We start from the raw sequence: 12808 nt of genomic DNA on the forward strand, positions 1-12808 counted from the left end.
CAGCGCTGTATCGAAGCCCTGGAACCTTGGAAGGCAGCCGACTGGTACCAGTCGGGCGTCGATATGGGAACTGTCTCAAAGCTAAAAGTAGTCTCGACAGATGCATCCAGCCTCGGTTGGGGGGCCCTCCACGAGGGCAGGCCGACCTCCTGTCTATGGTCAGACCTGGAGAAGAGTCTACACATAAACTGTCTAGAGATGAAAGCGGTAGAACTAGCTCTGGAGTTTTTTCTCCCATGCTTGAGGGGTCACCACATCTTAGTCCGATCGGACAACATGTCGGTGGTATCCTACATAAACCGCCAGGGCGGTATCAGATCCCGGAGCCTTTTTACCATGGCCAAACGCCTTCTCGTATGGGCTCAGCACAACCTACGCTCGCTGAGAGCGGCGCATGTGCCCCAGGGGAATGGTTCGCCTCAGAAGACAACGCTCATTGCCCAACATACTTCACAAAGAGCAGGGACGCGTTGGCCCACGACTGGCCCAATCGCCCGATCTATGCATTCCCAACGATCTCGTTGCAACCACAGGTTATCAAACGGATCAGGGTGAACGGGTGCGCTGTGCTCCTAGTCGCCCCGCTCTGGAGGAACCAAATGTGGTTCCCGGAGCTGACGCAGCTAGTGGGAACAGCCCCTTGGCCGGTCCCAGTGAGGAAAGACCTCCTTTCTCAGGCCAAAGGGACGCTCTGGCATCCCCACCCCGAACTGTGGGCCCTGCATGCATGGGCTCTCAACGGGTACCCGTTAACGTCTTAGAGGGAGTGTTAAACACTATCACAGAGGCTAGAGCGCCCTCTACCAGGCGGTTTTATGTCTTAAAATGGTCAGTGTTCTCTAGCTGGTGCTCAGCACGGAACATGAATCCTCAAACCTGTGGAGTAACGGAGTGCCTCTCCTTCCTCCAAGAGCTTTTGGACGCAGGTAGATCCCCCTCCACGCTCATAGTATATGTGTCGGCCACAGCGGCTTTTCTAATGCCAGCGTCTGGTCAGTCACTGGGGAAAAATTACCTGGTCGTCCGTTTCCTCAGAGGAGCGAGGAGGTTAAACCCTCCTCTACCTCCGTCGGTTCCCGTTTGGGACATTTCCATGGTCCTAGAGGCCATGAAAGGTGACCCATTTGAACCAATGCATTCCATAGACTTGAAATATCTCTCACTCAAAACCGTCTTCCTGATGGTCCTTGCCTCAGTCAAGCGTGTGGGTGACCTGCACGCGCTCTCCGTAAGCGCTACCTGTCTTGAGTTTGGGCCCAATGATTCTAAAGTCATCCTCAAACCAAGACACGGTTATGTTCCCAAGATACTTGCCACTCCATTCAGAATGCAAATCATTTCCCTGTTTGCTCTCCCTGTATCTGATTGTGAGGGACGTGAATTTTCTCTGTCCTGTCAGGGCCCTGAGGATTTATGTGGAGCGCTCTGCCGTGTTCAGACAAACAGAGCAGCTCTTTGTATCCTTTGGTGGCCGCACTAAAGGGCTGGCTACCACTAAGCAGAGCCTTTCACTTTGGATAGTCGATGCTATTTCATTGGCTTATGCATCCAAAGGCCTCTGTTGCCCTCTGGGCGTCAGAGCTCACTCTACTAGAGGCATGGCCGCGTCCTGGGCTTGGTGAGATATCACTTTAGGATATCTGTACGGCGGCAGGCCCGGCCTCTCCGTTTACATTTATCAGGTTTTATAACCTATAAGTTCCTGCGTTACAGGCTAGACTGTTAGCAGTCTAGCCGCGTTACAGCAGTTATCCTGCCCGACTTAGGTCTGGCATAACTGTGCTATAATGTGTCAAGCATTTTTTCATTCATGTAGCACTTGTGGTCCAATTTCATTCGGCCCCACCCTTACATACTCCCTGTTTAGGCCCTTTGTTGGCCTGGACATTAGTTTACTTGTCTTATGAGCCCCGGGCACTTGCCCTGGGACATTGACTGAGGGAGTCTTCGTGAGCACGCACAGCGTTTTACACTTAACTGGGTTCCCGATGTGTAAGCCAGCTTACCCAACACGAGAGTACTCTCGAAAGGGAACGTCTCGGTTACTAACGTAACCTCGGTTCCCTGAGATGAGGGAACGAGTGTTGCGTAACCTTGCCGTGCTTGTGCTCCGATTTTGTATCGCTTCAGTCGATGAAAACAAGGCAACTATGGGCGGTAGTTTGTAGTTTGAGGCACTAGCTCATCGGACTTTAACTCAAGGACTGTCTGTAAAACAGGAATATGGCACGTGTTTATGGAAAATATGCATTTCTTAGAGACAATATGCATTGCAAAACTATTATATGTGACCTGTTACTTTTATCTGAGTGTGAAGTGAAACTAAATTGGTGGACTGGTTTATGATTTTGTGTGTATTGATGTCGGGACGACATCTTATTTTGTTGGGGAGAGTGTGACCACACTGCATGTTTGGGTCACAAAAGTGTTTGTTTATTTGTATGTATTTTGTTTTGTATATGTCTATTTCAATTTATATACAGTATATATACATTGAAATAGACATACAAAACAAAATACATACAAGTAACCAAACACCTTTGTGACCCAAACATGCAGCGTGGTCCCATATAATAAGTATAGTCTTATGTAAGTCTGAATAAGTATATCTGAAGTCTGAATAAGTATATAATATAATTTCTTAATAATATACTTCACAATTCTTTAAACAATACATTTTTGCATGTTACAATAGCTTAAAAAGACTGAAAATTCATTGAAATTATGAAATTTCAACATCATTCATAAATAATGACAGTGTGAATTAGGAGTTTATGACTGAATCAGGCACTTATGTATGTATATATATGACTGACAGACTTCTGTGGAACTTAAAGATATTTTTAGAAATGTGTTTTTGTGTAGGCTATGCAAGTCAGTGGTAACCAAAACTGGTTACCAACATTCTTCAAAATATCATCTTGCAGAAGGCAGAAAGTCATACAGGTATGAAACTGCAGAAGGGTGAGTAAATGGTGACAGAATTTTAATTTTTGGTAAACATCCCTTTCAAAATTCACACGCCGGCTATTCATACTCTCTCCAGTACAGTAGGTGGCGCAATTAGATTCGTGTTCGCATTCCCAGATATGAAGACGCGCCTGGGCAGCTGATGCGGTCTCCCATGACCTGTCTTTATTGTATGTCTAACTCCTTAGGGCTATGCCTCGCCTTACTATCATGGGCAGTTTTTGCATGTATTTTTGGATGGTAACAGTGGACAACCCCGGACTCTCTGAAAACGCATGAGATAGACGTGAAAAGTAAGTGTGTTTCAGGACTAACGTCTGTGAGGGAACTGAGCTAGCAGCTAACAGAGTAACATTAGCATCTATCCTCCAACATAACTAGCTTAATATATTTATTGCACCCTTTAACAATCAGCTGCTATCAATTTGATCGCATCTGAATCGGTGTCCTTTTTTCTGTCACCATATGAAATGTGTGTTAATAGGACACCCAGTCAAGCTATAACGTTACATAAAAGTCGTTCTTTGTCTTTTTTTGCAGTAACGTTACATGCGAATTTCTTGTGTTAACTTGACTTTGTTTGAAAATGATGTAATTTACATTTTTGCATTAGACTAGGGTTTGGTTTAGACGCAAATGGCTCTTCTCTGATTTAGTTTAACGGAAACTAACGTAACGTACTGATGATGGTCAACGATGAGCAGATAACTTTACCACTTACAGAATTTGCCATGGTTACCATCGCTTCCGCTGTACCGTTATATTGTTACTAAGTTACCTTAACGGTGTTGGCAACTAAGTTACCAGTTTTAAAACGTCGAAATGAAACAAGATGGCAACAAGCCTTACGTTGATTGTTAATGTGATTAATAAGGTGGTCCCATTATAATGTATGATGGGTTTAATGTAGATCGACATTGTTTATTGTTTGTTTACAAAGAATAACCAAAAAGCACATGCAGTCAGTCTAGACAGTCTCACTTAATTAGTAGTTGGGACAAATTATTAAATTAAGTGATTGCTTCATCTGCATCAGACACTTTTACATTTATCAAACATGTCTGTTATACACCATCCGCATACCTTTTAAATTCCTTTTAACTCGTTATCATTTACTGTAGGACACTAACGTAATCCAGACTGTTATGGTTGTGGTTTTTCTCTTCTCCATTATAGTAGAATAAGGAGTGTGGTTAGTTAAACTAAATAATTGAGCAGTTTTCTATTTACTGTATGATGTGGTTTGATCAGATTTAATGTTTGCTACCACAGGACAGGAAATGAGTTGGTGTTTGTTGCATGTATAAAATATAAGATTATTTGATTTAGGCTATAGTCTAACGTCGTATTTTACTATATTGATTATACATTTAATTCTTTATCTAATATTTGAAGTATTTTTTTTTTGTATAAACAATAATAAACCAATATGTATAAACCAAATCAAAAGGATTCCATGGTAATGTTTTTTTCTTCTTCTACTCTCTTTAGTCACTTTAGTCCACAAACCATTAAAAGTTTGATTCTAACTTACATGATGGATTACATCTACACAGAAAAATTGAAGTGTAGAAACAATTTTCACTCAGAAATTGCTAGTATTATTTCACAAATAATTACAAAGAAATGCCAAGTAACGTTAAGTTTTGACAAAAAAAATATAAAATAGCACTTTCTTGTGAAGCACTACAATAGTCCTGTTTTATTTTCAATTTCAGAAATGTACTGTATTACTGTAAAACTGTATTTACAGTGTAGTCTGTATTAGGTTTGCTGCGATAATCGGTGTTTAGCTGCACACTGATAACATCAGTTGCCCACTGTGGCAAATCATTATTTTGATATTTATACTATAGTAATAAAAATCAGTTAGAGAACAACAGACATGACCATGAAAAACTGAACGCATCTGTTCAATTCAGATCAACAGTAGTCAGATTTTATTTAGTCACATGACGAGAGTGAGGCGAGCTACAATGGCGGCAGAAAAATGCGCACGGACACACGGGCAATCATTAGCGAGCGATTTAAAAGTGATGTGGAAAAGATGGAAAACCTCCAACTTCCCCCTCCCTCCCGGTGATACCAGTGTGGTCACACGTCAATTAACCTGTGGGAAAATTTCCTCACCGTCACATCCCAAGTCTGTATTGTTTGAACATTAAATAGTTCCTCATTTTTAACATTCCTATTCCTTATTTGTTCTCAGGTCATGGATTTCCCAGGGCACTTTGAGCAGATCTTCCAGCAGTTGAACTACCAGCGGCTGCATGGACAGCTGTGTGACTGTGTGATCATGGTAGGCAGCCGCCATTTCAAGGCCCACCGCGCCGTGCTTTCCGCCTGCAGTACGCATTTCAGAGCCCTGTTTACTGCTGCCGAGGGAGACGCCAGCACGAGGATGATCCACCTGGACTCCGAGGTGGTGACCGCTGAAGCATTTGCTGCTCTGATGGACATGATGTACACATCCACGCTGATGCTAGGAGAGAGTAACGTTATGGATGTCTTGTTGGCTGCTTCACATCTGCATCTAAACGCTGTGGTGAAAGCCTGTAAACACTACCTTACGACTCGCACACTGCCCATGTCTCCTCCGGCAGACCGTGGTGGGCAGCATCACGCTGAGCAGCAACAAGCAGCGGCGGCGGCAAACTCGCATCTCCAGCGCTCATTTCTGCTGCAACAGCTCGGTTTGAGCTTGGTCAGTTCTGCCCTGAGTGGGGCTGAAGATGGGGGAACGGGGACCGGGAGGAGAACGGGATCTGGGTGCGGTAGCGGGTTGGTGGATCAGCATGGTTCTCACCCGACACGCCGTTTCCTAAAGCGCAAACAGCCCATGACCCTGACCGCTCCAGAGCGGGGGAGGCCGCGCATCTCCTCACAGGTGGGGGTATCGGAGGGCCGAGAGGGTGGAGAGGAGCTTCTGTCTCCAGATTCCCACAGTAAGATGGTGGATGAGGTCGTCGCTGGGATCATTCCTGGGGATGGTGGAGGTTTACTAGAGCAAGATGAGTACAGAAGGGGACTGAACCATGAAGACATGCAACTTCCCAGCCAGTCAGATGGAGGCAGGGGAGCAGGACCGGAAAAAACGTTGCTGCTGCCGCGTAAAGAGGAGTATCCTGATGCGAGCCATCACCATAGCGAGGGGATAAAGATAAAGAATGGAGGCGAGGAAGAAGAGGAGCAGCAGCACATGCAAGTTGTGGTGAAGAGTGAGCCACTGAGTTCTCCCGAGGCTGCTGATGAGACTAGCGATGTTACTTCTCAGGCTGAAGGGAGTGACCAGGTAATTGCTTTTGATATTAAACTAGTGGGAATGTAACATATTTTGTTACTGGATTTTAGGCACAAATGATTTGTGTGTTTTTCCAAATTGACCCAGCTATGTTAGTATTTTGGTTCCTGAATTTCCCCATGAATCAAACTGCATGCCTTTTCATTTTAAAGTAAAAGTAAATATTAATAGTAATATTCATTGTAGATTTATAACCATTTTCAAAAAGGAAATGCTGTCATTTGTTTCGTATTTCATATATTGTTCCTGAAAAATAAATATACACTTCCATTCAAAAGTTTAAGGTCAGTAAGTTGTTTTTTTTAAAAGTTTTTTTTTAAAGAATTGAATACCTTTATTTAGTAGCACACATTCAATTGATCAAAAGTCACAGTAAAGACAAAGTTCCGACAAAAAATTACCAGCATTACGGTTTTCATCATTGATAATAAGAAATGTTTCTTGAGCAGCAAATCAACATATTAGAATGATTTATGAAGGCACATGTCACATTGAAGACTGGATTTGAAAATTCAGCTTTGACAATGCCATCACACAAATAAATTAAATTTTAAAATGTATTAAAATAGAAAACGGGTTAATAATAAAAATGTTTTTGACTATTTTGGATTCAATTTGATTAAATTTACAATACATTTGTTGTCAGATTTTTCGTGAACAAGAGGAAGCAAAATTAAAGTCTTGTTCCATTTTATTCCTGCTTCAAAATATATTATTGAAACAATTATTGTCATTGACAGTTTATAGACATTTTAGTAGATGTGAGCTGCTATACATATTGCCAAAGATAGTTGACGAGGGTGTTACCAAGATGGACTTTGTAAATATTTTGTAAGTACTAGTACTTTGTAAATATTTAGTAAGTAGTTAGTACTTAGTAAGAATGTGATGTTTCCTCAGGTGGAGCCAGTTGGGGAAAAGCTGGAGCTGAGTCCGGAGGGCAGTGAGCGCAGCTACTCTGATCCCCAGCCCTCCTCTGAGCTACTGATGAAAGGAAACAAAGGATTAGGAGCAGGGGAAGACAGAGGAAGAAGAGAGGAGCTCACCTGCAGTGAAGCTCTGGAGTCCTCCTCCGGATTGCATATCTCCAGTTACTTCAGCACGAAGACCTTTGTTGGCAGAGGAGCGTCATCTAACCTTACCCATAGTGTTGACAATGTTCCCAACACTACAACCGGAGAGTTTCAAGCAGACCACGATTCTGCTCGGTACTTCCTCCCTACCGATTCCATCAACACTGCATCTTCCTCTCTGCATCTTCTTCCAGGTGAGACTCAGGTCTGCTCTGACTTGCAGCCAGAGTCCCTCTTTCTGCGGCCACTGCATGATGGAATAGCATCATCCACTTCATTAACGGCGTCCCGTGGTGGATCTGTGGACCAGCTTGCGCTTGAGTTCCAGCGCAACATTTTGGGATTACAGACCTTCCCTCGTTCATCCAGGGGTGGCGCTGCAGGGTGCCACTCGTACCGGCGCATCGCTCCCAAGGTACCGCCAGGAGGTGCTTTAACACTTACGGATAGCCCTCAGCAACTTGACGTTGCTTCCTCGTCCTCTTCCTCGATGCTTCTCAATGGAGTAAACTTTGAGGGATCTATCAATGTAGGTCAAAATGGTGGCAGCTCCAACTTGAACCCTCTACCCCAGTTGACAAGAGCCTCTGCAGATGTTCTGTCAAAGTGTAAAAAGGCGCTTTCCGAGCACAACGTGCTAGTGGTGGAAGGCGCCAGGAAGTATGCCTGCAAGATCTGCTGTAAGACGTTCCTCACTCTGACGGACTGCAAGAAACACATCAGAGTTCATACGGGAGAGCGCCCGTATGCCTGTCTAAAATGCGGCAAGCGCTTTAGTCAGTCCAGTCACTTGTACAAGCACTCGAAAACAACCTGCTTACGATGGCAGAGCAGTGAAATGGCTAATGCCCTGCTCTAATTCATCACTTTCGCACGCACTCCAAAGACGCCATACAAGGATAACCGGCCACTAGTCAGTTTACTGTATGGGCAGACCTGTACACCATAATCTTACATCCACCATTATAGTAGCTTTAGTAACTTAAAAAAAAAAAAGTGTTTTTCAACACTGTTGTATGTTCTTAACATGCTTCCAATGAACATGCCATTGATGGTACAAATTAAAATGGATAGCTCACCCAAAAATGTTGTTTCTAACCTGACTTTCTTCTGCAGAACCGTTTTTTAAAACGGTAAAGTGTGTATGAGTTTGTCTTTTTGGTCCATACAATAAATGTCAGTGTGGTGTAATGTTTTAATTTTATGGACAAACACAGTTGAATCGTTTATCAAAATCTCATAATTTGTGTTCGGCAGAAGAAAGTAACTCATACAGGTTTGGAACAACGTGAGAATTTTAAATTTTGTGTGTACTATCCCTTTAGGTTTCACTGTGAAATGTTTTAAAAAGAATGGTGATGAAGAGGTCTGCTATAAGCATTGCAAGCAGATGTCAGACAGAACCTGAGTAGCTGAATCCTGGATCATGATGATCATGATCTATGGAAGTTAGTGTTGTATTGTCAGCTGTCTTGTTGAGGTATTTTTGCTTCAGTGTACATATCAGCTTTAATAGGTGGCCCTGTTGAAAATTGGTACAAAGATGAGAACCACTGCATAAGCTCTGTTCCAAAACCAAGCGAGCTTCCTGGCTGACCACTGCCTTCTGAGGCAGTATCCTAATAGAAACTGCCATTGGAACATAGGCAGTTGCTTTGTGCGCCACACATGTGACATTACGGAGCTCCTAAGGTAGAGATGAGCAGTTTAGCTCTATCTCTAATCAAATAAACATGCCTGTAATTTTCTAGTTATCCTGAAGACTTTGGTTAGATTTTTTAAGGTATGTTTGATTGGAATGAATGAGCTAAGCTCTGCAGGGAACTGGCCTTTCAGGTCCGGAGTTGCCCATCTCTACCTTAGGATCTCCGCAATGTAATGCGGTAAAGGATATGGTGACGGGAAAAAATTTGAGATGGGAGGGAAAAATATCTATTTAACAAGGTATGTTGTTATGGGAAGAAGGCGGGAACCGGCGAACATCCAACACATTTTAATAAATAAATAAACAAATACAAAAATGAAAGTATAAGCCAGCAGCCCCTCGCGGACGACTGCTGGCCACACAAAATAGAAACAAAACATAGCATAAAATCAGGCCTGTTCCTCCCTCGATCTTCACTATCGTCGCTCCGTGAGAAATACGAGACCGGTGCGTCGCGCACATGTCGTTCATTATCAATCACGCCACTGACCTCGCGCCATCCTCCCACGGCCATCGACCTCGTCGTGCTCGCCACTATTTAATTGCTCATGAATCTCATTTTCTTGTAAAACGTTTGGATTTTCTTGCAAAAGTTTTTCATTCCCCTGAGAAACTTTCCATTTGCTTGCAAACTTAGATTTCAATGCTTTTGTGTCCACTAACGCAAAGTTTCTCGGTCGAACGGAAACCTTTTGCAAGAAAATGCAAAGTTTTAGAACTTTAAGACTTTTTGCATGGGTTAACGCAAAAGCACTGAAATATAATCTATCCTTCCATTTCAATTTCCCCATTAGGGGCTCTGTATATCTTACAGTTGATTCCAATGGAGTTTGACGTAAAGTCCCTTTTAAGGAAAGTCATTTCATTCGGTGGCTATATTTGGCAGCTATTTCGGGTATCCAAGACCCAGTTCGGTCTACTTGAATGGAGAAATCCTGGAACCTCAAAACTGCTTGACCCTCTCACATTTAAATGACATAATTCAAATATCTTATGAGCTGTCCAAATGTTTTATCTTATGCTTAAATAGTGCTGAAAAAAAGTCAGGTTGGTCCAACCAGTGCACGTGCTGTCCTAAGCGTGTCCCAGGACACTGACTGTGGACTATGTCAACTGGAGCTTCTAACAGCAGTCGCAGTGATGCGATGACTTCAATCAAATGCTGATTGGCTTAGACTTCTTCCATCACAATTTGCGTTGCACCTACTCCCATTCATGGTATAGTGCATCATCTTGATGTTCAAATGTTGCTAAATAGTATTTTTTAAATATTTTAATCAGTACTTAATCTTACTTGTACTTAAATAATTAAATCTTTAGGTATATTTATAATCATGCAACCATTTTGGATGCATTTTCTCCCCCAGTGAGCTTGGTGCTATGCATTCTGGTATTGCCTTCGTTGTGCGAGTTACATGCGATTCCGCTTTCGAATTTGGCCAGAATCATCAGCCTTCACACTGAGAAACTGCCTATAAAGCCTTACAATGCTGTCTAGGTTGTAAGCTTGCTAGATTTTGGAACACAGCTAATATGTAGCAAATGGTTCATGAGATGAGTAGCCTACCAGAAACACTACTGGTACACTTTTACTGTTAAAAGGTCAAATAAAATGCCTTCTACTAAAAGTAAAGCTTTAAGAAGCTGAAACAAGTAAGGATGACTATAGGTGGAAATAAAGCTAAATTGATTGAGAGCCTTGTTGCCCAGATCTCCCTAAACTAATAAACACCTAACTAATGCGAACACCTAATGTGTTTTTTATGGACCACAGTCATTATGCGTAGAACCGTTTTGACTTATAGCACTGTGTATTTGTGCCTTTTTCTGTTGTATTTGAACGTTCATATATTGATAAAGGCTGTGCATTGCATAGATGGACTTTCAGCCTGTTTTGCTTTTGGTAAAGCTTACATTGATGCCTCTGTGGCTGAAACTACTATTCGTACTGAGAGAATAGTAGACTACAATGTTTATGGGTACACACTTTTCATATTCTCTCAAGCACATGCTTGGTGATTCAATTCACGCTGACGAATTTGAGCAAAATCAAGTGGTAGCTATTAGTCAGGGTGTCACTTTAGAAAAGGGTATTATTGATACAGTCGTGTGCCTCTTTTGACCTTCCAGTGCACAGAGAGAATGTTAGTGAAAGAAAATACAACCTTTATGTAAAAATTGCACCTTCAGTCTTTAAGGCTTTAATGTTTTATGGTTTGTGGAGTAAGTAATCATAGAATTGAAAAAAGAATCCGTAATTTGCTGTAAATGAAAATAGATGTTCAGTCATTGTATTAGTGGTTGTTTATGGATACTGTTAGTTAATATTGTATGATGGTCTTGTCTTAGTATTTTGTGCGAAGTGTTGTCTTCTGTCATGTGTTTGATACTGTACTGAGGGGAGTCCTTAAATACTCAAACTAAATATAACCGTTAAGATTTAAAAGCTGCTTTTATAAACACATTCCAACCTGTAAATAAGCTGTAAATCTTACTGTAGATTTTTAGCATTTTATTTATGCCATCTGTTATTTGACTATAGTGATGCCTTTGCTTTCATGGTAAATATTGCACCTATATGAAATCTTGTTTGATTGGTTCAACTCAAAAGTTCTGAATACGGAAAATCATAACCTAACCCCTTATCGAAGACTGCACATTAATCTAAAACAAAATGGAGACGTTTAAGTCTATAAATTATTGTACTTTATTTGTTCGAATGATTAAAATTGTGTTTTTTGTTTGTTTTTTTACATGAAGGTTAAAACGTGTGTTTATGAAACAATTCTGTTACAAAATGTCTAGTATAATCAACTAAATCTACTTGGGATATCAGAAATTCAAAGCCGGTTTAAAACTCAATTTACACATTAACCGTCACAAAGCAGATGTATCTACATATCATGTGTTAACTGTTACAGAAGTCACAGAGGGCTGTTTCTTTAAATTAATTGAATCCCAATGGAAGTAAAACAACAGCCTTATGTGATTTTTTCTTCTTTTTTTTCAGACCTAGAGATGCCAAAAGTAAAGGAATTTATGTGAGTTTGTGTAATGGCTATTAATCACCAGTTGTTAGAGCACTCCTTTTTTCTACTGTTTAAAAAAGAAAGAATGAAATAAATAAAATCATGAAGAATGCTAGACCTCTTTTTATTAATGTGTTTGTTTTTGTCCAGTTTGAAAAGGGAAGACTGCGAGTTCTAAACTTGTAACATATTCAAGGACCTAAAGACTTGCATGGACGTTCTGAGTTTGCTCTTTGTAGATCATTGATCTCAGACTGTGAACCTTGTCTGTGTACTCACAAACACTGGGCTTTTGATGTTAGAAAACTAATGTTGCTCAAGCATTGTTGTTCTTTTAAAGGAATAGTTCACCCAAAATGACGTGCGTGTATGTACAGTATGTGTATATATATATATATATATATATATTATTCGTCACCTTCCTAAAATAATTGCCCAAGTCATTTTCGTTTTCAAATAGAAAAGAGCTGTGAATATTTAGATTGTGTATATACACATAATAGACATACTGTATATATGTGTGTACACACACACACACGTACACATGTATTTTTTTGTTGCTCATTTTCTATATATTTTTTTTTACATTTAACGCAATAGATCAACACTAATATTAATTTCTAATATAATACAGTTAAACCTAGTCTTCAGCAAATCTATTTTTTCAGTATATTTTTAAATATTTTTGTACTGTACCTTAAAGTTGTGATGCCAAAAATTCACTCAAGCG

General features: G+C 41.0%; 1 protein-coding gene across 2 annotated transcripts; it reads left to right on the forward strand.

Moving 5' to 3' along the window:
- Positions 1-3059: 3059 nt before the first annotated feature.
- zbtb5 (zinc finger and BTB domain containing 5) lies at positions 3060-12190 on the forward strand. Of its 2 annotated transcripts, XR_013797961.1 has the most exons (4): positions 3060-3263; positions 5180-6262; positions 7172-8958; positions 9760-12190. XR_013797961.1 is itself a non-coding variant. In XM_079615275.1 (3 exons), exons 2-3 carry the CDS (start codon positions 5183-5185, stop codon positions 8201-8203), a joined length of 2112 nt encoding a protein of 703 aa, XP_079471401.1. In that variant the 5' UTR covers positions 3060-3263; positions 5180-5182; the 3' UTR covers positions 8204-12190. The 2 variants fall into 2 exon arrangements, 1 of the variants encoding a protein (XP_079471401.1); XM_079615275.1 differs by having other exon boundaries at positions 7172-12190.
- The last annotated feature ends 618 nt before the right edge of the window (positions 12191-12808 follow it).

The sequence above is a fragment of the Phoxinus phoxinus genome, assembly GCF_949152265.1.
Source record: "Phoxinus phoxinus genome assembly, chromosome: 6".
NCBI lineage: Eukaryota > Metazoa > Chordata > Actinopteri > Cypriniformes > Leuciscidae > Phoxinus > Phoxinus phoxinus.

Bases quoted from the DNA above. Each gene is read 5' to 3' on its own strand.
- zbtb5 (XM_079615275.1), top strand. From the start codon at position 5,183: ATGGATTTCCCAGGGCACTTTGAGCAGATCTTCCAGCAGTTGAACTAC. The intron at 6,263-7,171 runs GTAATTGCTTTT...ATGTTTCCTCAG, and splicing joins AGGCTGAAGGGAGTGACCAG to GTGGAGCCAGTTGGGGAAAA.